Source organism: Lampetra planeri, chromosome 5 (genome assembly GCF_965212315.1).
Source record: "Lampetra planeri chromosome 5, kcLamPlan1.2.h2, whole genome shotgun sequence".
Lineage (NCBI taxonomy): Eukaryota > Metazoa > Chordata > Hyperoartia > Petromyzontiformes > Petromyzontidae > Lampetra > Lampetra planeri.
The window spans coordinates 3,010,958-3,036,448 of record NC_136111.1 but is presented as its reverse complement, the minus strand read 5'-3'; the positions used below and the strand labels follow the sequence as shown (position 1 = coordinate 3,036,448).

The 25,491-nt window shown below is 53.2% G+C and overlaps 1 protein-coding gene across 2 annotated transcripts; it reads left to right on the top strand.

Annotated features, from left to right (window-relative positions):
• The first annotated feature begins 463 nt into the window (after nucleotides 1–463).
• LOC144718668 (uncharacterized) lies at nucleotides 464–23,573 on the top strand. 2 transcript variants are annotated; one of them, XM_078594097.1, is made up of 11 exons: nucleotides 464–581; nucleotides 3,534–3,635; nucleotides 5,506–9,969; nucleotides 10,571–10,703; nucleotides 11,903–11,996; nucleotides 15,909–16,021; nucleotides 16,751–17,082; nucleotides 17,940–18,123; nucleotides 18,709–18,935; nucleotides 20,631–20,809; nucleotides 21,950–23,573. In XM_078594097.1, exons 3-11 carry the CDS (start codon nucleotides 5,959–5,961, stop codon nucleotides 22,953–22,955), a joined length of 6,279 nt encoding a protein of 2,092 aa, XP_078450223.1. In that variant the 5' UTR covers nucleotides 464–581; nucleotides 3,534–3,635; nucleotides 5,506–5,958; the 3' UTR covers nucleotides 22,956–23,573. The 2 variants fall into 2 exon arrangements, with proteins under 2 accessions (XP_078450223.1, XP_078450224.1); XM_078594098.1 differs by lacking the exons at nucleotides 464–581; nucleotides 3,534–3,635 and having other exon boundaries at nucleotides 3,656–9,969.
• The last annotated feature ends 1,918 nt before the right edge of the window (nucleotides 23,574–25,491 follow it).

Sequence of the window (25,491 nt, the reverse complement as noted above, 5' to 3'; positions counted from 1 at the left end):
TCACATTCATAAACACGCACACATGGACAATGTACGCACGCACATTAACACGCGTTCATCAAGACACTCACACACTGTCAATCACACACACTCATTCTCACAGAGGCCGTTGTTAGCGAGCACCTATTAAGGCCGGCACGATACACAAAGGGGCTGGGTGGACAGGACCATGCCCGGCCACCTTCGTCTCCCCAGCGGCGATGTTTACACACTGCGACCGGTCCTCATTTGAGGTCCGGGACCTGTTTCAGATAATCGTCACTGGTTATGATCATGAGCGAGAATCCAACTCGGGTCGCCGGTTTCGCAGCGCAGTTCGCTAACCACTGCGCCACCGCTCCGACTCAACTCACACACAACTCACACGCACAGAACACGCGCGCACAGCCGACTCGCACACTCACAATAACACACCGCACACCGCCCCGCCCCGCCGCTTATAAACGCGAAGCGCTCCACTCGCAACCTCCATCAGTGAGCAGCGAGCGAGCGAGAGCGGAGAGAGAGAGCGGAGAGAGAGCGGAGTGAGACACTGGAGATCAGAGGAGGATGCAACGCTCCTGTCGGTCTCACGGGCGCATGTAAGAGTCTCACACTCACACACACACTCACTCACACACTCACACACTCACTCACACACCCACACACTCACACACTCACTCACACACTCACACTCACTCTCACACACTCACTCTCACACACACTCACTCACACACTCACACACTCACTCTCACACACTCTCACACATTCACTCTCACATACACTCACTCACACACTAACTCACTCTCACACTCACTCTCACACTCACTCTCACACTCACTCACACACTCACTCACTCACTCACACTCACTCACTCACACACTCACTCACTCACATACTCACTCTCACACTCACTCACTCACACACTCACTCACACACTCACACACTCACTCACACACTCACACTCACTCACTCACTCACATTCGCTCACTCACTCTCACTCACTCACACTCACTCACTCACTCTCACTCACTCTCACTCACTCACACACTCTCACTCACTCACACACTCACTCACTCACACTCACTCACACTCACTCACACTCGCTCACTCTCACTCACTCACACTCGCTCACTCACTCACACACTCACTCTCACACTCACTCTCACACTCACTCACTCTCACTCACTCACTCTCACTAAATCTCACACACTCACTCACTCACTCACACACTCACACACTCACTCTTACACTCACTCACACACTCATTCACTCACACACTCACTCACACTCACTCACTCACACTCGCTCACTCTCACTCACTCACACTCACTCACACACTCACTCACTCACTCTCACTCACTCTCAATCACTCTCACACTCACTCACTCACTCTCACTCACTCACACTCACACACTCACTCACACACTCACTCACACTCACACACTCACTCTCACACTCACTCTCACACTCACTCACACACTCACTCACTCACACACTCACTCACTCTCACTCACTCACTCACACTCCCTCATTTACACTCCCTCACTCACACACTCACTCTCACTCACTCACACACTCACTCACTCACACTCACTCACTCACACTCACTCACTCACTCTCACTCACTCACTCACACACTCACACACTCTCACTCACTCACACTCCCTCACTCACTCACACACTCACTCTCACTCACTCACACACTCACACTCTCACACTCACTCACACACTCACTCACACTCTCACTCACACACTCACTCGCTCACTCACACTCCCTCACTCACACTCACTCACTCACACACTCACTCACTCTCACTCACTCACACACTCACACTCTCACACTCACTCACACTCTCACTCACACACTCACACACTCACTCACTCACACACTCACTCTTACTTACTCACTCCCTCACTCACTCTCCCTCACTCACTCACACACTCACTCACTCACACACTCACTCACTCTCACTCACTCACACACTCACTTACTCACACACTCACTCAAACACTCACTCACACACTCACTCTCACACTCAATTCACTCACTCACTCACACACTCACTCACTTACACTCTCACTCACTCACACACTCACTCTATCACACACTCACTCCCTCTCACTCACTCATCACACTCACTCACTCTCACACTCACTCACTCCCTCACACTCACTCCCTCTCACACACACTCACTCTCACACTCACACACTCACTCTCACACACTCACTCTCATACTCACTCACTCTCACACTCACTCACTCACACACACACTCCCTCACTCACACTCACTCCCTCTCACACTCACTCATCACACTCCCTCACTCACACTCACTCACTCCCTCACTTACTCACACTCACTCACACTCACTCACTCACTCTCACACTCACTCACTCATCACACTCCCTCACTCTCACACTCACTCACGCTCACACTCACTCTCACACTCTCACACACTCACTCACTCCCTCACACTCACTCACACACTCACTCACTCCCTCTTACACTCACTCACACACTCACTCACTCATCACACTCCCTGTGTCCTCTGCTCACAGTGAGTATTTTACCCACCCCACTCCACCCACTGGCGACCTATAGAATGTGATTGTTATTGTTGTTATTGTGGCTGCTGCTGCGGCTGCCGTGCACCATTGTGATTCAACTTCCCACGGACACAAGACGTCCGGTATTAAAGACAAACTTCTCACACGGGTACACCGAGCTTCTTCCACATGGCACATGGAGAAGGGCCGTTGCCCGAAACGTCACCGATTATATACATGTATTATTTTAAAGCCACAGCGTTGTTGACGAGTGTGTTGAGTTTGTTGTTGTTGTTGCTAAGTATGCGCGTGCACACAACTCCTTGTCCCGTGGTGTGGGGCTGCTGTTGTTTTTTTGTTCGTTACTTTTCAACGTTTGATGGATACATGAGCCGGTGCGCTTACAACGCACCGTGCGTAGACGGTGATGCATGACGCCCGCGTGTGCACACACGTGTGCCTGTGTCTGTGTGTGTGTGTTTACGTCCGGCTAGAAACCCGCTTTTTTTGTCGAGCCACTGCTGGATGACGAATGTCTATCCCCACGCCCGTGGAGGGCTGTGCGGGTTACGTGAGCAAACTTCACGGAGCTTCGCCGCGTCAGTGCGAGTGGGGGTGATGGGAAGATAATACAGAGATGCGGGACAGAGGTGATCATGTCTTGTCGGGGTTTAATTAGCTCGGAACGATCATTATTGGGGGGGGGGGGGGGGGGTTAAGTTGAGCCGGTGTTTGTGAACACCGCATTGAACTGTTCAGTTATTTATCAATGTATATATATATTTTTTTTATTTTACGTATTTTTTTCCATGAACTCCCGTTGACCTACTTGGGGCCCTGCGCTTTTCTTCGGCTCGGGGTTTGCTTATCCCCAAAGCGCGCGCCGCTGATGATGCGCACGCTGCTGCTGCTGCTGCCACCCAGATGCCTCGACCGCGTGGCCGCCCGGTCACGTGGCGCGCGCCTCTTTCATTGTGACCAGCGTCACGTGACTCTCACCCTGCAGAGCTGGCGCAAGGGAGCAGCGGAGTCGAGACGACGCTGACGGACAGGTGGCAGCGGCAGCGTGGGCGACCAGGGCGGGGAAGTATGGTCAAGCAGCCTGAAGGTGCGTCCGCGTTGCCCTCAGAGCGCACCTGGCCTGGCACAGGGGCCGTGGTGACGTCGCCATCAATTCGTGTCGAATGGCCGGGTGTTGGTATTGGTGTGTGCACGTGTCTGTGTGTGTAGGCAGTCGATGTGGGGAGCGGTGGTGTAGCGGTTAGGGCGATGCGCTACGAACCCGGCCACCCGAGTTCGATTCCCGCTCACGGCCACCAACAACCGGTGACGATTTTCTGAACCGGTCCTGGGCCTCGCCTAGGTCGACTCAGCCTCAAAAGAGTACCTGGTGCGATGTGTAAACGTCGCCGTGTACCGTGGCAGCCTTCATAGGTGCTCGCTAACAGCACTTGCCACAACAGTATGTTAAGGCTACACAGGGGATCTTTATATTTTGGAGTGGTGGTGCTGGCCCGTTTGGTGCGTGGGGGGGCGAGGTATTTTTTAGGAGCCCCCCCCCCGTTCAATTCGTAAACTCCGCGTGGGCACGGCTGACGGGAACCTGTAAGAACAACGTCGATGAGTCGATGACATGGCAGAAGCGGTGTAGCGAGATGACACGTAGGCAGGCGACCTAGGCGTGGGCAACATCGATTGGCATGTTGTTTTACGTCTCGAGAAGGGGTCCCCCTTGAGCTACGCGGGCGCCTAAAGCTTTGGCTTTGCTCACCGCACGGCGGCACCCCCCCACCCCTCTCTGCGTACGCGCGCGTCCCACTCGAGCGGTCTCGCGCGGCGCGTGTCTTCACGCCCGCACGGAGCGCGTCACCCGCTCGCGTCTCCGCATACTTGGCCGATGTCTCCTCTCCGATAGTGCTGGGAGTGACCGCGCGGCAAGCAGTCGCATCTTAAGCCGAGTGATCTTATCGCCATCATCGCCGCCGCCACCGTCGTCATCATCGCCACCATCGTCAGCTCAGATCAATCCACGCGCTGCTGCGACGTTTTATCGGGGCGATTTCAACAGCGCGGAATTCTTATATGACCTTGATTGCGATGTTGCCGTTGTCTTCGTGAGCCGTGGCTGTGTGAACATTGTGGCCAGACTTGTTTGGGAGCAAAAAGAGTCTTGTTTTTGTACAATAATAATAATAAACACAAAGCTTCCCCCCTCCCCTTGACAGACTGTTAGGGCAAGTGCTGTAAGCAAGCACCTATGAAGGCCGACACGGCACACGAGAGGGTGGGGTGACCAGCACCACGCTCGGCCGCCTTTGTCTCCCCAGTGCTGATGTTTTTACACACCGCACCATGGACTCGTTTAAGGCTGAGCCGACCTAGGGGAGGCCCGGGATCGGTTCAGATATTCGCTACTGTTATTGGTCGTGAGCGGGAATCGAATTCGGGGCTCTGGGTTCCTAGCGCAGCGCACTAACCACGACGCCACCGCTCTCCACAACAACAACAACAATAATACAAACACACACAACGGTACAGCGGTTTGCGTAATTGCAGAAAACTAAACACTTCTCCAATGGACCGATCAATGCACGCTCCAGATCAATATAGACTTTTAGTCCGTTCACATTTGTTTTGAACGTGAAACAAGCCAACTTCTGGATTTGATTCCAATTCACCAATTCCACGATGTAAAAAAAAATTGTTCCTAGGTACTAAGTGTACTTTATTTATTTATTATGCCTAAAAAGTATCGAAAATGGCTATTATTCCCCACAAACTTTGCTTTCGTGCTAGTTAAAGGTGCAACAAACTAAACACAAAAAGCAGCTGTAAAGAAATTAGTTTTCAATTTATGATCCAATAACGACGACTTACGCTTTTTTGTTTTCAAACTGTGGACTGGCTTAATCAAATGTGACTCTTTGAGCGATGTCAAAAAAACAAAAATGCGTTACTTTGTTTGCTTTGGTCTGCAGCTCCTTCAGCTCTTTGAGAACCGTTGCCCGATCTTCGCTGCGAGAGTGTCGCCCCTTGAACGTCCAAGCTGCACTTTCCGCTCGGCCGGCCTGCTGCGTCGCTCGGCCGTCGTCTGCCTCGCTCAGCGGCCCAGCTGTTTGGCACCCCCCTTTCTTTTGTGTCGCCGACCTTCTTGCCGACAGCGGACGGCCTCGCCTTCCGGAGGGATTTCCGTGCGTGGCCCCACGCGATCCTCGGCGGGTCACGTTCGCCGCGGCCGTTCTGAAGCGTCCGAACGTTTGGCGAACCTCTCCCGTGTGCGCTCGGGCACATTTCTCCGCGGCGAATCGGCAGGAGATAAACCGACGGGCGAGGCACCGACAGATCCAAGTCGGGCTCCCCTGAAGCGTGACCTGGCTGGCCTGCGGAGTACAAATGATGCTCCTGTAGGCATCGGTTGAGCCATCTGGGCCATGCGCTCTGCCGCCCTCCTGGTTCTCTGTCTGCTGATGGCTGAGTGGGACGCGCCTCGGGCCGAGCGGTGCCTTCTGGGCGAGGGAGGCAACGGGCCGGACGAGGCGGATCGCCGCCCCGTCGTGCACGAGTCCGTCCGCGTGCGCGCGCCACGCTTCCACGACTCCGGTGCGAGCGCCCGCCTGCACGTGCGCGCGTTCGGCCGCGAGATGACGCTTCGTCTGCGCCGTGAGACGGACTTCCTGGCGCCGGGCTTCCGCGTGGAGACGGCTCCTGGTCGACCCGGCGATCGGCCCGGGCTGCGGCTCCGAGGCGCGGAGCGCTGGCTGACAAGGTGCTTCTACTCCGGGGCGGTGGTGGCGACGCGGCCCGGGAACGGGAGCTACTCTTCGTCGCCTTCCCCTGAAGCGCGCGACGCCTCCTCGCGGAAGGATTACCTCTCGTTGGCACGGGATTACGTTTCTCGTTGGTTCGACTACCTCTTGCCCGGCTCGCCATCCACCGACTCCGCTTCGTCCGACGGACGGGACCGCTTTGCTCCGCCACCGCCGCCCTCTTCTTCTGCCGCGCTCAGCCTGTGCGGAGGGATGCTGGGCGCGTTCCGCGTCGGGGACGAGGATTTCACCATCAAGCCACGGTACCGCCTCGCCGGCAGGAGGACGCGCCGACGGCGGAGCGACGCGGCGTGGCCGGCCGCCAGCCGGACCGAGCGCGAGCACGTGGTGACGCGCGTCGTCGCCGGCGGCGCCGCCGCGGGGAAGCCGTCCGCCGGCCATCGCGCGCGACGCTCGGCGCCCGGCCGGAACGGCCCCAAGGACGAGGGCGGCGACGGGGAGGGCGTGGACTGGGCCGAGGTGCGCACGCGCCGCCTGGACGCGCTGCTCGTGTGCGACGCGGGGGTGGCGCGAGCGCACCGTGGCGACGCGCACGAGGTGGCGCACTACGCGCTGGCGCTGGCGCACGCGGCCCGCGCGCTCCTGGCCCACGCCACCACCCGCCAGCGCGTGCACCTCGCCGTCTCGCGCGTCCTCGTGCTGGAGGAGGGCGACGAGTTCCGCGGCCGCGGCGGCGGCGGGGAGGAGGCGGTGGGGCCGCCGCCGCGGAGTCCCGGGGGGGGGTCGTCGTCCCCGCGGCCCGAGGAAGCCGAAGGAGGCCGCATCGAGGTCACCGCAGGTCGCGGGAAGGAAGCCGCGGGTCACTGGGAGGTCGCGAGAACTCGTAAGGGAGTCATTAGAAGTCACGTGGCGGACGATCGCTCGCCGAGAGGCGGCAAGGTCGCTCCTGCGCGACCCGCTCTGCCGGTGGACCGCGGAATGACCGTGAAGGGAAAAACCTCGGCTGATCTTGCCATGGACAGGAGGTTGCCGACTGGTGGCACCCTGAGCGACCACAAGAAACCTCGAGTGGTCAGTGCGGCTGCTGGAGACAGCAGCCAACGGGGAGTTGAGCACGTGGCAGAGAGTGATAGGTTGGCAAGTGCCAGTTTGGGTGGCGATCCATCTGATGGATACGCTAAGGCGAGCAGTGAGCAGGACGGCAAGGTCCAATCGAGGGGTAGAAGTTTGGCAGATGGTGCGACTGTGCCCGGTGAAAGGGGCTCACTGCACAGGAACGGCCCACACACAGACGGAAGCTCAGAGACCACTCGGGGCTCACGTGGCACAGGATATGTTGAGGACTCGCCCACAAATGGACAGCTGTTCAATGGCAAAGCAGCAATGGGGGGCAACTCGTCTCCAGACGTTCAGGCGTGGCTACATTACAAGCACGCGCAACGGGCGAACTTGGAAGAAGACGGCGTGCGGGACAGAAATGCGTCGAGCGAGAGCGAATCTCCCAGGGACGGGGGACAACCGGTGACAGCCACGAGCGACAACTCTACAGTGGGAAGTAAAGGGGCGAACAAATATTTAGCGAACGGTAATTCACGCGGTACATCTCCATTGGTGGTAAAATTGGCAAAGCGTAATGAAACTGGAGGCGTGTTAATGGGGAGTTTTAAAACTGAGGGCAACTTTCCAATCAAGGGTAAGTCATCACTCGATGGTAAATCATCATTAGATGGTATCTCAGATGGCAATCCATCAACAGATGGTAAATCATCACTGGATAGTAAATCCAATCGTAAACCATCAACAGATGGTAAATCAGATGGTATTTCTTCAATAGATGGTAAATTGCTATTGCTTAGTAAATCCGAAGATAAATCAATGGATAAAAAAGCCGATGGCCAACCACCTTCGGCGAATGGCGAAGCAAACGGCACCTCTGCAGCAGGCAGCAAATCGGATGATTTGCCCTCCGTACTGACAGCTGGGAAATTGTTAATTCACGAGCAATCAAATGAAAAGTCAGTAGATAGCAAATCTGCAATGGGTGGTAAATCTGAGTATAAATCTGATAGTAAATCACACGCGAAGGGACATTTGGAAGACACACAACAAAAAGATGGAACATTTGGTAGCACATCACCACTGCATGGTAAATCAGATGTTAAATCCCAAAAAGAGGGTGATCTATGGGTTAAAACGGACCAGGAACTGCCAAAACATGGACATTTACATAGACAACTGATATTTGGTGACAAACCTTACAATAAATCACAACTGGGCGATAACTCCGAAGGTAAACCTATTGCCGATTTGTCACTGGGCGGTAAGAGTGAAGGTGAACCAGGGTGTTTGTCACTGCTGGGCAAGACATCAAATTGTGAGTTGCGAGTGGGCGCCAAATCGGTCGCTGGGCCGCGTCCCGACAGTGAAGCAGGCGGCAAATCAGACGGTGAATCGAGCACAAAACTGTCGGCTTTGCTCAAAGCAGATGGTAAATTTGACAATAAATCAACTGGCACGTCAGACGGAAAGCTACAGCCTTTGTTGAAATTTGCCGGCAAAACAGATGGTAAAGCAGATGGAAAGTTGGAGGGTAAACCACCACCAGTTGGTAAATCGGATGGTAAAATCAATGGCAGACTGTCAGCTAATTGTAAAGCAGATGGGAATTCAGAGTGCAGATCGGACAGTAAAATTCCACCTTCAATTGTACCGGATAAGCAAGTCCATGGCCAAGCGGAGAGTAAACCTCCACCTAAGGGTGAGCCAGGTGTTAAAACCGGCGGTAAGGTAATAAATAAGTGGCCACTGTTTGGTACGTTTGACAGTAAATCTGATCGTAAATTGAATGAAAATTCAGAGGGTAAAATAGACGCTGAATTTGATAGGGTACCAATCATTAAATCTTACAACAAATCCGACAACAGTAAATCTGTTCATAAATTAGACAGCAAATCAGATGGTAAATCTGATGATAAATCAGGCAGTAAATTAGATGACAAATCAGTTGGCAAATCCGACAGTAAATCGGAAGGTAAAGTAGCAGCTAAATCAGACGTGAAACTTGAAGGCAAATCACAGACTAAAGCGGACGATAATGTCAACAGTAGACCACTTCTTGATAAATCAGCCAGTAAAACAGAGCGTAAATTAAACAGTACACTCACGCCTTTTGGTTCGTCTGCCGGTAAAGTGCACAACAACTCGGGAAGCGCTAAATCCGATGATAGCAAAGCGGACGATAAATCGGGCAGTAAAGTTGCCTCCAAGCCAGACCACAAACCGCATGGTAAACCGGACGGCAACGCTCCTGCTGATAAATCTTCCGGCAGAACCGAGCGCAGAGTGACGAGCACAGTGACTCCGTCCGTCAAATCGGACCGTAAATCCGAATCGCACGACAAACCGCACGGCGGCAAATCTGGCGACGGCAAACCGGGCGAGAAGCACGACGGGGCCAACGGAACGTCCCCCCACGCCGGCAGGGGCCGGAGCGAGCCAGCGGCCAACGACACGGGGGGCCGCGTGGCCCCCGCGCCGCTGGCGGCGGCTCCCGCGGTGCCCGCGACACGCGGCGACGCCGCCGCCATGCTCCGGAGCTTCTGCGCGTGGCAGAGGCGCGAGATGCGAGGCGACGCCGTTCCCGCGCACCACGTGGCCGTGCTGCTCACGCGACAGGTACGCGTGTCGCGGCGCGATGGGTTTCTACCGACAGGGCGTCGGACAACACCTGGCAGATGGGCATGTGACATGCAGACACGACGGACAGACGCGTGACACGGCGAATCGGCACGTGATGGAAATGTGACAATGGACTGACACGTGACACGGTGTACCGACACGTGACGGACACGTGGCACGTTGGAAGGATATGTGACATGCAGACACGTGATGCACAGACACGTGATGGACAGGTGTGGCGCAGACAATGATAACCAGCTAAGAGCCAATGAGACCAGGCGTGGGGATGGGAGCCAATGAGACCAGGCGTGGGGATGGGAGCCAATGAGACCAGGCGTGGGGATGGCTTTCATCCAGCAGTGGATTGACCAAAAGCAGGCTCCGTATGTGTACGTCGCTGACAATCTCACAATCCCTCAAGCCAACCCAGCTCACGAGTCGATTCAAAGCTTGAGCACATTCATTTTTTTGCGCCAGCCACTCTTGCGTCGTTCGTTCTTGTGGAGGGGGGGGGGGCCTCGGCAGTTGCGAACTCGAGTGCCACGCCATGTCGACACCTCTCCCCCCCCCTCACCCCACCGCGTGTGCCGCTACGCAGGAGCTGTGCGGGGCGCACAGCTGCCACACGCTGGGCATGGCGGACGTGGGCACCGTGTGCGACCCCCAGCGCAGCTGCGCACTCATCCGGGACCACGGCATGACGGCCGCCTACACGATGGCGCACGAGATCGGTGCGTGTCCGCTCGCGCCCAACGTGTTGTGTGCGTGTGTCTGTGAGTGGCTTGAACTTATTTGGCACCGTACGTAGCCAACCGTGCTAATCGGCGGTGTGGGACAGAATCAGAGAATCGTCACCGGCGTTGGTGGCCGTGAGCGGGAATCGAACTCGGGTCGCTGGGTTCCGCGCGAGCAATGCGCTAACCGCAGCGCCACCGCTCATCAGCACCACACCGCGCACACACACGGAGTCCCAGAGACGCACGGGAGCATTCCCAGGTGCCAGTGAAGGTTCCACAGCCGGTCAAGGTTCCACAGCCGTCATCGCGTAGCCCACGTCCGCTCGGTGGACGACCGGTCCCCTTCCTGTGCATCGCCTCCTCCGCCCGCCCAGGACTCTGGAATTCACTCCCCCCCCCAGATATTCAGTCCGCACTGAGCAGTCCCTCGGCTCATTCAATTCCCGCCATCTGTTCTTAAAGACCTTTTGGAATTTCTATTCATTATATATATCTCGACCAATTTGGTTTTTATTTTGTTTGGTGGGGTGTTCTTATCACGAGCCTCCGTGCTTTTATGAGGTTTTTAATGGGGATTTTTTTTTCGCTTATAAAACGTATTTTTGTTTTTTGCTCTGTGCAGCACTGGAACGTTGCTTTACGAGTGTGAATTGTTATTATGATCACACACCCACTTGTGTGCACTGGAATATTTTATTCGGCTGGGTAGAGGAGACCAAAATAGGCCAACTTTGACATTAAAATACAGCGGGGAAAAAGTGCGTCTCATAATCCAGAGAAATGGATTATTAGGATGGCATTCATCTTCAGAGCAAAGAGCCAGAGGGCAACAGAGGCCCACTGACTTTTCGCTTGGAGATCACACTACACACTGTGGGTCCCCGAGGAAACTGGGACATATTAAGAACGTTGATAAATAATCATTTGGGAATTCATATAAAAGTACAACGTTTCTATTGGTGGCATCGAGTATTGAATATAAACTTAAGAAGTCACAAATATTCATATGCATTGATTAAAATAAAATTACATAAGGCTCTATGGACAGTACAAATGCAATAGAACGAACCAAGATTTGTTTTTATTACTTCCAGCACCAAATCGTAACCTCATATTGCAACGATCGATCTCGTGGTGACGAGCCACTCCTCACCCGACGATGACCACTGCTGCTGCTCACTGCGTGTGCCCAGGGCACATCCTGGGCCTCCCGCATGACGAGTCGAAGGCCTGCAGCGAGATCCTCAAGGGGACAAACCACGCACAGCCGCCTCCCCAGGGCACCAGGTGAGCTCGAAACAGACCTCACCAGGACACAGGTGAGGTCTAAACAGGCCTCGCCAAGATACCAAGTGAGCTCTAGACAGGCCTCGCCAGGCCATCAGCAATCTTTTACTTCTTGCGTTTGCTATCAAAGCCGTCCATCCAAGTCACTGAACCACTTCATCCTGTTCACTCGGCCTTCCCACTCATTGTGAGGGACTCTCCTCAACGATGTGGATGGATGGCTCTCTGCTGGACAGCTCTGCAGTCACGTGTACTAGCGGTAGTAGGGGTGGCACACAAACCGGGATGGTGCCGAGACACTCAAAGCCACAAATCAGTCTGTTGAGCCTGGTCCAAGAGAGTCTGGATCAGAGGTCGCAAACGGGGTTTGATTCCTTACCCGTACCCGTACCTGGCTGCACCAGGGTCGCAAATGGGTACCCGTACCCATACCCGGCCGGGTACGGGTACCCGTTCCCTACCCGTACCCGTACCCTACCCGAAATGAGTGACAAACGGTTACTCACCAGTGACTCACGGCCTACCCGTACCCGTACCCGGCCGCACCAGGGTCGCAAAGGGGTACCCGTACCCGTACCCGGCCGGGTACGGGTAGCCGGGTATCGGGTAGGGTACGGGTATTGGGTACCCGGTTGCGACCTCTGGTCTGGATCTCTGGTGCCCATGCCCACGTGTGACTGATGGGTAGAGGAGGTGAAACGCAGACAACGGCAATGATTTGCACAATTCCTTGGCAAGCCCTGCACTATTCCATCCACACGCGTTTTTGAGTGGGAAACGATTTAAACTTTAGATATGTTTATTGACCTTTGAAGCTTACATCGTTTTGCTAAATACATGCGGTTCTGTTTTAAGCGTGTAGAAATAAAATGAATTCACATTTTAGTCCACCAACCTTATGAGCCTTCTGGAGCAATGCGTTTCTAGCAGCACGAGGTTTAAGCGGGCAAACTCCAGACCACTGTTGACACTTCCAAGCGTTAGGAGCAGAAAGACTTTGTGAGTCCTGCGAGGATTCGCACACACAGCTTGCGCAGCTGCGTGTACGACAGCCACCGGGGATCGGGATTAGGCGCTGGGTGTGTTGCTTTGACGCTGTTGGCAGGGCTACAATGGCGCGTGGCAGGTCCCAGACGTCGGGCCGGCCACACGTCGGACTGCAGTGTCCATAAAGGTCGCCGTCGTAATCCTTAGTTTACCGGAGACTAATAAAACGCGCCCAGGGGCACAACTATGGGGTATGTGGCAGCGTTTTGTGACACAAAGAAGCCCGGTTGGCCACAAGTGGGCCCCGAATCAACAGATAAACGCGTAAAATATGTCAAGATAATGTCTCAAAAAAATATTCAAAACATTTTTTCTTGCAGTCTATCAGGGACCAAGCCCGATTAACGCATCATATCAATAGAACAGCATACAGTTGCGGGATCCCACCCCATTTGAGGAAATGCTAGATCAATGGGGCCGGCATGAAAGCAAGATGCACGATAACTTCCTTGTGAGCATTGCCCCTTTCAATATTTTTATTAATACTGTCACTGGGAGACTGTCTTCCTCTCAACCCAATACACTGTGCAACTAACATGATATAATGACAGCCGACATATTATTGTATACGGGTTAATAACATCCGCAGCTATTTCAGTAAAAGTGAGTCGGGAGAAACGAGGGGTGTACCCAGTCGTATCTTGCCTAGCCCGCCCGTTGAAGTCGGTGAATTGTGCCCCTGGTCACGGGTGTAATCCTTAACTTAACTGGAGACTAATAACAACTTCCCCACTGGCATGGGCGTGCTCCCTGCTTCATCGAGACAAACTCATGGTTTTGAAAAGAAAACAAATCATGATTAAATTTCGATTTAAAGTTTTCGTGACTGCAGGGATTCATCTTCTTGGTTCTTTCGGTAAAGTCACGTAGAAGGGAAGTAATTTTTTTTTTAAATTATTTTATTATGTTTATTTTTATTATTTTATTACTTCCCTTCTACGTGACTTTACCGAAAGAACCAAGAAGATACATCATTATTATTGAGCTCTGGCTCCGCGCCTCCCGAGTTTTCGGTCGAAAGTTGCGTCCGTGTCGCGATGCGTGGCGCGTCATGAACCGCGTCTGCTGTTATTATTATTATTCATATTTGTCGATACCCGGTTGGCAGCGGTGCACGAAGATCAATTTAAAAAACTCAGCACATGCACTCTGTTGCTTTTCGAAACCCGAGCTTCTCCCTTGCGAGAGACCGTTAGTCTCCACGAACTCTCAGAAGGCAATAAACAAATGGACATGCTCGTTTGAGTTGAAAGTAAAAAAAAAATCCACACGGATTTTTTACTCCAGCTAAAGTGAAAAAAAACTCTGGGGAGATTTAAGTTAAGGCGATTAACGCATCTGGCCACTCGTTCCTCTCGCTCAGGCTGCAGCCGGTGCTCTACACCGTAGAGTAAACAACACCGGCCAGCCATTGGCTCGAAAAGGGTTTATTGGTATGACCCAAGGTGGTAAAATACTGACCATGATTTTATTGGAGCATTGTATCTCTAGATTATAAATATGCACGACAGAAAGGTTACTGTGGTAGCTTTTTACGAGATTCTATAAAAACAAACTTAAGGCTGCCTGCCACAGGAAGTGTTATTGGGAATTTAATTGTGGAAACAAAACCAAAAACTTACGGTGATATGAAACATCTGCGGAATAGGAAAATTAATAGGTAGCGTGTTCATAAAACAGACGGAATGCACATTAAGCTTCTGCCCATGGTGGACCACTGCCCATGGTAAATACGAGGAGCATTTACCCCCAATGGTGGTCCCGACCAACCCCGTTGGCTCGTGGGGCTAAATGTGGGGGATCCAGGTCTGGACGTCGAGACCGCCGGTACCCCGCGCCGTGCCATCTGCGTGCCGAGCGGCCGCGCAGCAGATGGGGCCCAATGTTTTATTCATACTCGGCCTCGTGCTCCAACCAAAACAGTCACTGAGTGGAAATTCGCATGAGCTTTAATACTGATGTGCATTCCGCGAATAAAAGCACTTTACTAGATCCCCACTCGTGATTAATTGTGGCTTACTACTTAGCGAAGAGATTAAAGCACTCTTGCCTCAATTTATTACGCGAGATTTGATTTTTTTAAAAGTTCCGTGAAGTGACGGAGAAAGCGAGCAATGAAAGCAACGAGTGGCCGTGGTGAAGCCATAACTCTCCCGTAATCTTCCACGTAATCCCCATGAAGGGAAACTCACGCCCTGAACTTTCGAGCGTTTCGCTCGCCATGTTAGCAGCTCTCGGCGTGGCTTCTCACAACCGCTCATTGACGGCACTCGCGCACGCACGGACACACGCACGCACAGACAAAGATCCCCTGTGTAGCCTTAACAGACTGTAGGGGGAAGTGCGGTTAGCAAGCACCTATGAAGGCCGGAACGGTACACGAAGGGGTGGGTGGCCAGCACCATGTCCGACCGCCTTTGTCTCCGTAGTGGCGATGTTTACACATCGCACCAGCTACTCATTTGAGGCTGAGTCGACCTAGGGGAGGCCCAGGACCGGTTCAAATAATGGTCTATGTTGTTGACCGTGAGCAGGTATCGATCACGGGTCGCCGGGTTCGCTCACCGCTGCACTACCCCTCGATATACAGTTCAGTGTCTCGCCAAGATGTCAAAGCAATAAGGCTTCATTGAGTTTGCGTGTCATCGTCATTCTCCTTTTTCCTTCGTACGGCTGATGTGGATGCAGAGCAACAACTACAATTTCACACTCGCGTGGAGTAGCGGAGTGCATCGTTGCGATGTCTCATCCGTATTTGTGGATGGGACGTTGCGTCGTTACAAGTCATCAAGAGGTCTTTGTTTGCCTTGCTCGTCGACCAGTGGGTTACCGGTATTTTGTCTCAATGTCCCCCTCGTCCCCCAGCGGACGTCCTCGCGCTCACATCATGTCGGCGACGCTGGCGCACGTGGACCCAGCGCGGCCCTGGTCTCCGTGCAGCGCGGCGCTGCTCGATGACATCTTCCACTCGGGGGGAGGTGGGCAGAGAGAGAGCGAGGAGTATGTGTGTAGTGTGTGTGGAGGCGTCTATGTGTTGGGGGTGGTGTTGGGGAAGCAATCGCAGCCATAGCAAGGTCCAAGCTGGTGGCAGTCCAGCCTGGCAAGCGACTGGGTAGCAAAAGAGGATGAGAGGCTTGATGATGAGAATCTGCCGTGTAACAAATCAAATTAACTCAAACCTTGACTTATAACTTTCGTGACTGCAGGAATTCATATTCTTGGTTCTTTCGGTAAAGTCACTTAGATAGAAAATAAAATTTTAAATAAATGAAAAATAAATATAAAATTAAAGTAAAAAAACCACGATGTTTCGATCGCAACACAAGCGGTCTTCATCAGGCGCTGGGTTGCGATCGAAACATCGTGGGTTTCTTGTTTTTATTTTAAATTAAATTTGTATTTTCTATCTACGTGACTTTACCGAAAGAACCAAGAATATCAACTCGAACCTCTCACTATCTACTCCATTGTGTTGCTTTCTCTACAGCTATCTCATGCACTCTCATTCTTCCTCGACTTTCACCACTCTGTTGCCCTCTACCAATGATGTGTACCTCCCTTCCTCCCTCACCTCCCTCCCTCTCTCATTGCCTCTTCCTCTCTCTCTCTGTCACTCACCCGTCTTCCTTCCCCCCCCGCCCTCAATGCGTTAATCTTCATCCCTCGTCTCTCTCTCTCTGCCCGCACCCCTCCCGCTCCTCCCACAGCCGACTGCCTTCTCTCTGCCCCCGCGGCTCTGCCACTTTCGGCCGGCCACCCCGCGGACCCGACGCCCTTCTCCCCCGGGGCGCGCTATCCCGCGAGCGTGCAGTGCCGCCTGGCGTTCGGCCCCGGCGCCCGCGTGTGCGCCCACACGGCTCCGTGCGCCAAGCTGTGGTGCGCCGTGCCGGGCGCCACGCTCGAGTCCGGCAACGGCGGCGCCCGGCACCGCGGCAAGGTGTGCGTCACGCGCCACCTTCCCTGGGCACAGGGGACGGCGTGCGGGCACGGGCGGTGGTGCTCGCACGGCGTCTGCACTTCGGCGGAGCAGCGCGCCTCGGTGAGCGGGCGAGGGAGCGAGGGAGCGTGTGAGTGAGAGTGTTCACCGGATTTATTGGCGAGCGATGTGCGTGGCGTTGTGAACGACGTGAGGATTGTGGAGTTTTCTGCCACAGACTCAGAGCACCGCCAGTCGATTACGGACGCTCGCACACGCTCGCCTGAGACAGACCCAGGCTGAACACGAGAGTGCTGTAAGCGTATACCGTCTGTTCTCCTATAACGAGTGTTTTCATGAAGCAAATTGGATATAACGCGATGAATATATTAGGGAACGCATTTTTTTTATAACGCGGATGTGAATTGAATATCACGCGATCGAGTGGACAGAACTACGTCGCAACGCGAGTAGGAATAAGCAGTCGTACGGCTGCCTCGGCGTAGCATCGCACAGGGCAGTGGGATGCTGCTGGATGCTTCTAGATGCTACCCACGTGCCCTCAAGTCTTTGTTCAGTCTGCGTGCGCATCTCGCGTGTTATCGCGGGACCGTGCTTTCTGCTATATCATACATTATTTGTCTCTTCTTGGTTCTTTTGGTAAAGTTACGTAGAAGGGAAATAATAAAATTAAAATAAAACATAATAAAATACAATTTTCACGACGTTTCGGCCACAACGCAAGCAGCCGTCCTCAGGTGAAGAACAGGTCTGTCGGAAAACACAGCGTCCGAATGAACCAAGAAGATGAATCCCTGCAGTCACGAAAGCTTTAAATTGGAATTCATACATTATTGATTCCAACGCGATTTTTCCACGTCGCGGTGTTCTTCAGGATTGCAACGACTACCGCGTTACGGGAAGAACAGACTGCGTGTGCTGCGTGTGTTGTGGACTGCAACGCCCTGTCCCCCGCCCAGGATGTGGACGGAGGCTGGGGCGGATGGGGCCCGTGGGGTCCCTGCTCGCGCTCTTGCGGCGGTGGGGCCCAAGTGTCTCCGCGCGCGTGCGACTCCCCGGCTCCGCGTGGCCACGGCGCGTACTGCGGCGGCGCGCGTGTGCGCTATCGCTCGTGCCACGCTCGGGCCTGCCAGCTCGCCACAGGTGCCGGGGCCACAGACACAAAACAACCTTTGACAGACTCCAATCAGCAAGATTGGCCACGTTTAAGTAACATTTTTGTAAACGTGACAAGCTCGTCGGGTGGTGGAGGGTTAATAACTTCAGGACTTTGGCATTAAACTAACGCCACGTGCTTAGTTTTTTTGTGTTTAGCACAGTTGGCTACATACAGTGTGAAAGAAGTTCAACAACCATACATACATTAATACCTCAGCGGGGTTTACCTGGTAAAAAAAAATGATTTGCATTTTTTAAGTTATTAGTTTTTTTTAAATATTTTTCACTCCTATCGTGTTTTTGTATTTTTGTAGCCTTTTTACCTGGCCCCCTACTGGACATCTGCGAAAAAGAGCTTTATAGCTCATCGGATTCCTCCAGTATAAATATTCAGATTCTGACATACGTGGCCCAAATCCAAAATACAAATGCGGATCGTTAGCACTGGCTACAGACTGCCACCCACGTGTCAACGACAACACCACCGTCTCCCTCCTCCTACCCCCCTCGCGCGCTCATCATCGCACCCCCACGGTCTCCCACCACCACCACCCCCCCCCCCTTGGCCAGGCCTGTCGTTCAGGGAGGAGCAGTGCGCGCGGCACAACAGCGCGGGTGCCAAGGGCGCGCCGGAACCGCCGGGCCCGCCGGGCGCGCACGCTGCGGCGGCGGGCATGGCGCGGGCATCGCGCCCCGTGCTCTGGGTGCCCAAGGTGTCGGGCGTGACACTGGCCGACCGCTGCAAGCTGCTCTGCCGTGCCAACGGCACCGCCTACTATTACATGTTTGCGCGCAGGGTGAGCACGCGCGGACGCACGCCTCTACTGCCACTCGCCTCGCTCCATTCCCCCACAAACCGCCGCCGCTACCGCCGAGCTCCTGCTCCCCGCACCTTGGATGAGCACGCTTGGCTACGTGCAGTGCGGACGAAGTTCAAAACAAAGATCTCCCCGTGTAGCCTTTAACAGACTGTTGGGGCAAGTGCTGTTAGTGAGCACCTAAAAAGAAGTTCAACTTATGGGCATACATATGTCTCCTCTCACCTCCCTCACTCGAGCGATCGGTCTCTGAACCTCAGGCTTTGATAGTGAAATTTAAAAATCATAAAGATCAGCCGACTGTCACTTATAAAAAGACAGATTCCCCCGTATAGCCTTCAACAGCCCGGCACAGCAACAAAAGTTTAAATTTCCGTCACAACGGTTGTGCGCTTTAAGGCAGGGTAGAGTGGTTGAAGGAGGCTATGGCACTATGCCACGTGTCTGTGGTTATTTGGAAAGAGTGGCTGGCTGATGGGCTCGTCTTCACTTCCCCGGCTCACGGTGAGAATTCGCCCAGCACTCTTCCCCTGCTCCCCCGTCTCCGGTCACAGAGCCAATGCCTGAAGCAGCCGGGCAGCTTCGTTCACGAGCCTTCCCCACACAAGGCCGTTCCAAACACCTGCAGCAGCGGTAGCAGGAGCCGGCGAGCCAAATCCACCGCGCTCTGTGTTTTTGGCTCTGAGGAATTTCACCTCTTCTCTAGCCCATACCACAACCTATTTGGCACCCCCTCCGTCCTGGACAACAGAAGCTGCTTGGCTCTGCCGTAGCTGAGCATGCGTGGCCCAGAAGCCCTGGCAAGCGAGCACTTGGCGAATGAGAAGAAGCCTCGCCTCCCCATTGAGCATCTCGAATCTCACGAGGTTAGCCACTGTGCGCGTGCTTAAAGCGATTCTGACTGGAAGCACTGAGCTCGTGACTTCCCCGAGGTTTGGCCATGATGCAACAGCACCTGCAGTAGTAGCAGTTGCAGCCGCCATTCACCACTGCCAGGGACTTTGCCGCGGTTAATTGCACTCTGACACCACTTGGAGTGGCAAAAACTTGCTGGCACGAGGTTATGGAACAGGCGCAGGTGTTATGGGTTAACTGGCCACAGATACAACACCTGTCCTTCTTACTGTGATTAAATGTTTGTTACAGCAGCAGCTGTTATTGACCGGTAATCGGTGGCAGTGATGTCACCAGGACGCCCTCCACCGTCGCCTCGCTGGTATAACCGCGCCATGCTCTGCTTATTGGTGTGAACTTTTCCTGCTGTTCGTCCTTATTTGGTAGCTGCTACCAGTAGCTCAGTGGCACCGTTCCCACAACTCCTTCCCACAGGTTGACCTTTGACACCGCTGGTACCAGCCAGTGGCAAATCAACTCGGCTCCGAGTTCTCCAGACTCCATCACAGGGGCCTGTCCATCCTGTGCCACGTCCGCGCATGGATAATGGCCAATTTAGAAGCCAAACAACCGTGCGAGCAAGCCATATTTTGGAAAGGTTTTTCTGCCAAGTACACGTACTATGAACTTATTTCGCACCGTACGTAGCCAACCGTGCCAATCAAGCAAATACATAGCGTCGCTTAGATTTTGGAACGTGCGGACGGACATCATAATGATCACGACGCCTCCCGGCTGCGCCCGCGTTTTTATTGTTGTTGTTGTTGCTCCCCCTCCCAGGTGGTGGACGGCACGGCGTGCGGAGCGGAGCCGGGCGGCGGGGTGTGCGTGGAGGGGCAGTGCGTGCCCACGGGCTGCGATGGCACCCTGGGCTCGCGCGCCCCGCGGGACCGCTGCGGGGTGTGCCGTGGGGACGGCTCCTCGTGCACGATCGTCAGCGGCGTGTTCACCCGGCCAAAGTGCGCGTCCCACTCGCGTCGTCACGCGCCCGTTGCTTGCCGAGCCGCGCTTATTCCGTACCATGCCATGCACCACAAAGATCCCCCCCCCACCCCCCGTACAGCCTAAACAGACTGTTGGGGCAAGTGGCTGTTAGCGAGCAGCACCTTTGAAGGCCGGCGCGGCACACGAGAGGGTCGGGAGGCAAAACACCACGCCCAGCTGCCTTTGTCTCCCCAGTGGTCATGTTTTACACACTGCACCAGGTACTCATTTGAGGCTTAGTCGACCTAGGAGATGCCCATGACTGGTTCAGATAATCGTTGCTGGTGTTGGCCGTGAGCAGGAATAGAACTCGGGTCGCCCGGGTTTGTAGCGCAGCGTAGCGCTAATCGCTACTCTACCGCTGCCCCACGCACATCGCTCACCGTACCACGTACATCGTTTACAAACCCATGCACATGATAATATGTCTCGCTTGTAGTTTTGTTCACTCCAATGACATCAATGTAACATTTTGAAATGGGTGCTTATAATCAATCAATCAATCAATTATTATGCATAAAATACATTTTATGGGACATTAGTTTAAAAATATAGCTTCGACAATAAATTGGCTTATTGCATGAGTCATGTTTGTAACATTGCGCAAAGCCTATAAACGTGTGCCCCCAACCCTTATGTTCACACAAACACATCGCGATTGTCATGGGAATGAAGTTAAATATTACCCTGAGCAGGTTATACCTGTGTGTCTCACCTAAAAAACCAACACATTTTATATAAATAAGTAATGATTCCAGTCACTATGGAGAATATAAATGACAAAACACATAAGCATACAACAGGTCTGTCTCCTTTATATATCTGTGTCTTCACATAAACACAAATAATTTACACAACTCTTTAGCCCCACGACTCTCGAGGAGTGATTGATTCTGATTTAGCTTTAGCCAAGTTTCCAGTCCAGTGCAGTCAACAATGATTGCCAAAAAAGTGATCGTATTAAATTACTCTTTAACGCAATGTATCCTGCTACACATAATGCAATGCGAGGCCCTGCAGCTTCTGCTGAGAACATTTCTTCCCCTTTCAACCGATAGCGAAATTGGCCCATGTGACTGTTGACAAACTAACCTCACCGATTTTTACATTTTCAGGCGTTTTGGCTACAACCACGTGATCACCATCCCGGCCGGTTCGGCGCGGATTCACGTGACGCAAATGTCGTCGCCTCCATCGCCATCGGCACCGTCCACGTCGTCCCCCGACACCGCGTACCTGGCGGTGCGTGGGGCGGACGGACGCTACCTTCTCAACGGGCAGCTCGTCGTGACGCCGGGCAGCCGAGACATCCGCCTGCTGCCCGCTGCTGCTGCCCAGCGGACGGACAGCGCGGGCCGGAGCAGACGCGGAGCGGCGGGCGCGGGCCCAGCAAGAGAGAGCGTGATGCTGTACAGCGGCGCGTTCTCCAATCCAGAGACGCTGAGGGCGCTGCTGCCGATTCCCGAGGCCCTGTCACTGGAGGTCCTGTGTGCAGGCAGCGGGGGCAAGAGCAAGCTGCCCCCCGTGTGGCTCAAATACTCGTACGCTGCGCGCAGGACTGGGCAGACAGACACGGCCAGAGGGCAGCAGCAGAAAGTCAATAACCAGCAGGGAGAGAGTAAAGGGCGTGAGGAGAGAGGAGGCATGGTGCATCAAGACGGAGGAAACCAGAAGGGGCAAGAAAGACACATAAATGCGCAGCAGCGAAAAGACCGAGTGCAGCAGGAAAAACATGATCAAAAGCAGCCTGGAGAAAATATGAAGAGGCAGAAAGGGAAGAGTAAGGGTCCACATTCTCAGAGGCCGCAGGATAAAGTGGTGGCTCGGAGTTCCAAAAGTGGAGACCAACTTGACGGGCAACACAGGCCGGGCGTGCAACTCAAGCCCGTCGGTAGAGAGGCTCACGTTGACTCCAGATCGGAGGGGCGGCAGTTGAAAGGACATAAAAGTGCATCGCAGCAGGTCAAAGGTCGACAAGGGAACGGTAACTGGAAAACACATCCCACCAAAAGTCAGCATAAAGGGAGCGTGGTGTCCTCAAAAGGACAACTGAATAAAGGTCAGCAAGGGAAAGGTCAAGAAGACGGCAGACAACATCTCAGCACGGGGGAGAGGAGCTAAGTATGATCACGATAGTAAAGGTGTGAACGACGTTGGTGTAGGTGATGGTGAATATAAGTGAATGATGTAAAGATGATAACATCCATGATCCAGACGACAAGGTAACTCAGATGGTGGTGGTGATGATGGTTAGCAGGATGATGAAGTTGACAATCACGAGGTGTGTGGTCGTGATGTCAACATTGACAGTGATTTACTGTGAAATTGTCAATGCGACTGCAATGTAGGCTTCATGTCAGAAACTTAAAAAAAACAGTATCTTTTAATTGCTCATTTCACTGTGGATACATTTTGCACTTGGCATAAGGTTCCGTTTCCTATTTGGTGCAGTAACTTCCGCATGGCATCATTCCAAAAATCTGTGATGTACTGTACAATGAACATTAAATATCCTTATTCCGGTTTTTCTTACAGAGGGCGTTTTTCCCCAGTATCGTATGTCATCACACGTTTGAGAATTACCAATGAAAACGTTGAGCATTGATAACTATCCTTGCATATCCAAATTAAACATAGCTATTCGTACCTACATATCTTTGGGTATCCAGGTTTTCCTTGGAAAAGTTATTGTATCTCAGGATCTCCCTGATTTAATAAAGTACTGTGTATCTAATTGAACCGACGTGCATTGTTGTCACTTTTCCATATACTGTATCTAACTTCCTTGTGGCATTCGGTCACAGCTACTGCCGCTGACTTCAGAAGATCTGGGCTCCCACGTTTGTATCTACGTTCAACTTATTTCACACCGTACGTAGCCAACCGTGCTAATCGGAGGTGCGGAGAAAGTACAAGGCATGTTCAGTGGCCTTGAGCCAGTGGTGGAAGTCCACGTTTCTTTGGCAGGGGTGGGTCCAGTGGTTTCTCAACTTCTTCTTTGATGGCCCCCTTCACTCAGTGTGACACGTTGCTAAGCAATCATATTTCATCACCCACCTCCCCCCCTCCAAGGGATGAGGCATTTGTAGACAAAAAAAACTACAGCTTATTGTGTTGTCCCCCCCACCCGCACCTCCGATTGGCTACGTGCATTTCGAAATAAATTCAACATACATACATTACTTATGGGGCCTAGAGGAGGAAAGGGTCCTATGTCACACAGTTACTATCCCTTGGACCAAATGCCAGTGCCCTGTGCATGACCACTCCCAATACGTTTCGCCAGAGGTTGGGCCTAGGTCAGGCTCTAAATTTGGCATGGACAGGACTAAATGAACCCGAATATGTTTGTGCTGGGTAAAGTGCTGCAGAGTGATGCCGAAAGCTTTTCCCGTGGACGAGTCTGGAAAGGGAGATTTGAGTTCTCCACTGAAAGAGAATCGTACAGTGCCTCCGGCTTGGACGACGAGGATGAAGGGAACGATAGCGACCGCTTCAGCTGTCTGCAGCAGAGGCGGCGAGCTCAGAGGTAGAGGATTGACTTGAGAGTGCGACTTCAGGCGTTACCACTCACTCCTCCAATCTCTGGGTTGACTCACTTAACTCTAACAGTGGTCGCAAGGAATGTAGGATCGTTTTTCAGTTAGATGTCAATGGGGTGAAGACATTTGTCAGCGTTTGACATTTCTATTTCGTATAGATCAGCCGGTGCCTTATTAGTACAAGAAATGAGACAATTAAGATTGCGTTGGATAAAGTGGCTTCTTTTGGTGATGATGAGAGCTCTAAACCACTTGGCTCAAGATAATGTGAAGGATCTCACTTTATTTCACATCGCTAAAATTAGTGCGGCATGGGGAAAAATGAGACAAACCAATCGGAAAAAATCAGTATGACGAGATTATGAGGTATTCATGCGCATCTCTGAAGCTCTTCCATTATAAATGCGTCCATGTCACGAGTTCGTGCTGTAGGCATATCAGGTAAAGTTTGTTTAACCAGATGAGAACTCAATACGCCACCGATAGTCTCGTTCGCAAGAGTGACTGGGTGATTCAAAATTTCTTGCTGTGGATTTCACACCTGATGATGATTGCTTGTGTTGCAGTCGAAACGCCGTGAGAATTGTATTGTTTTATGTTTATTATTTTATTAGTTCCCTTCTACGTGACTTTACCGAAAGAAGAACCAAGAATATGAATCCCTGCAGTCACGAAAGCTTTAAATCAACAGAGTTTTTGTTGGGATGCAGAGGCGCCCAGCCAGCAGCCGTCCAGCAAACCCGACACATATTCATTTTAACACGAGCAAGACAACCACATTCTCTATCGCAGGGCTTCACACGCGCACAACGAGTCGTGTGATAACGACACTGGGGCCGGGTGAGCAGGACGTAACGCGTCATCACGCACGGTCCGCACTCATGCGCGATGACGTCACCGCGCGTTAATGGCGCCTCGTGGTTGCGACGCGGTGGCGTCACGGCCATGTGCGTCCAGGGGGTGGAGGTCGTGGGCGGAGGGGGGCGGGGTCGTGGGCGGAGGGGGGCGGGGTCCTGTCCGGAGGGGGCGTGGTCGTGTGTGGAGGGGGCGTGGTCGTGAGTGGAGGGGGCGTGGTCATGTACGAAGGGGGCGTGGTCATGTGTTGAGGAGGCGTG

Coding starts and splice junctions, on each gene's coding strand:
- LOC144718668 (XM_078594097.1), top strand. CDS start 5,959: ATGCGCTCTGCCGCCCTCCTGGTTCTCTGTCTGCTGATGGCTGAGTGG. Junction 9,970..10,570: donor CCGTGCTGCTCACGCGACAG/GTACGCGTGTCG, acceptor GCCGCTACGCAG/GAGCTGTGCGGGGCGCACAG. Junction 16,022..16,750: donor CATCTTCCACTCGGGGGGAG/GTGGGCAGAGAG, acceptor CTCCTCCCACAG/CCGACTGCCTTCTCTCTGCC.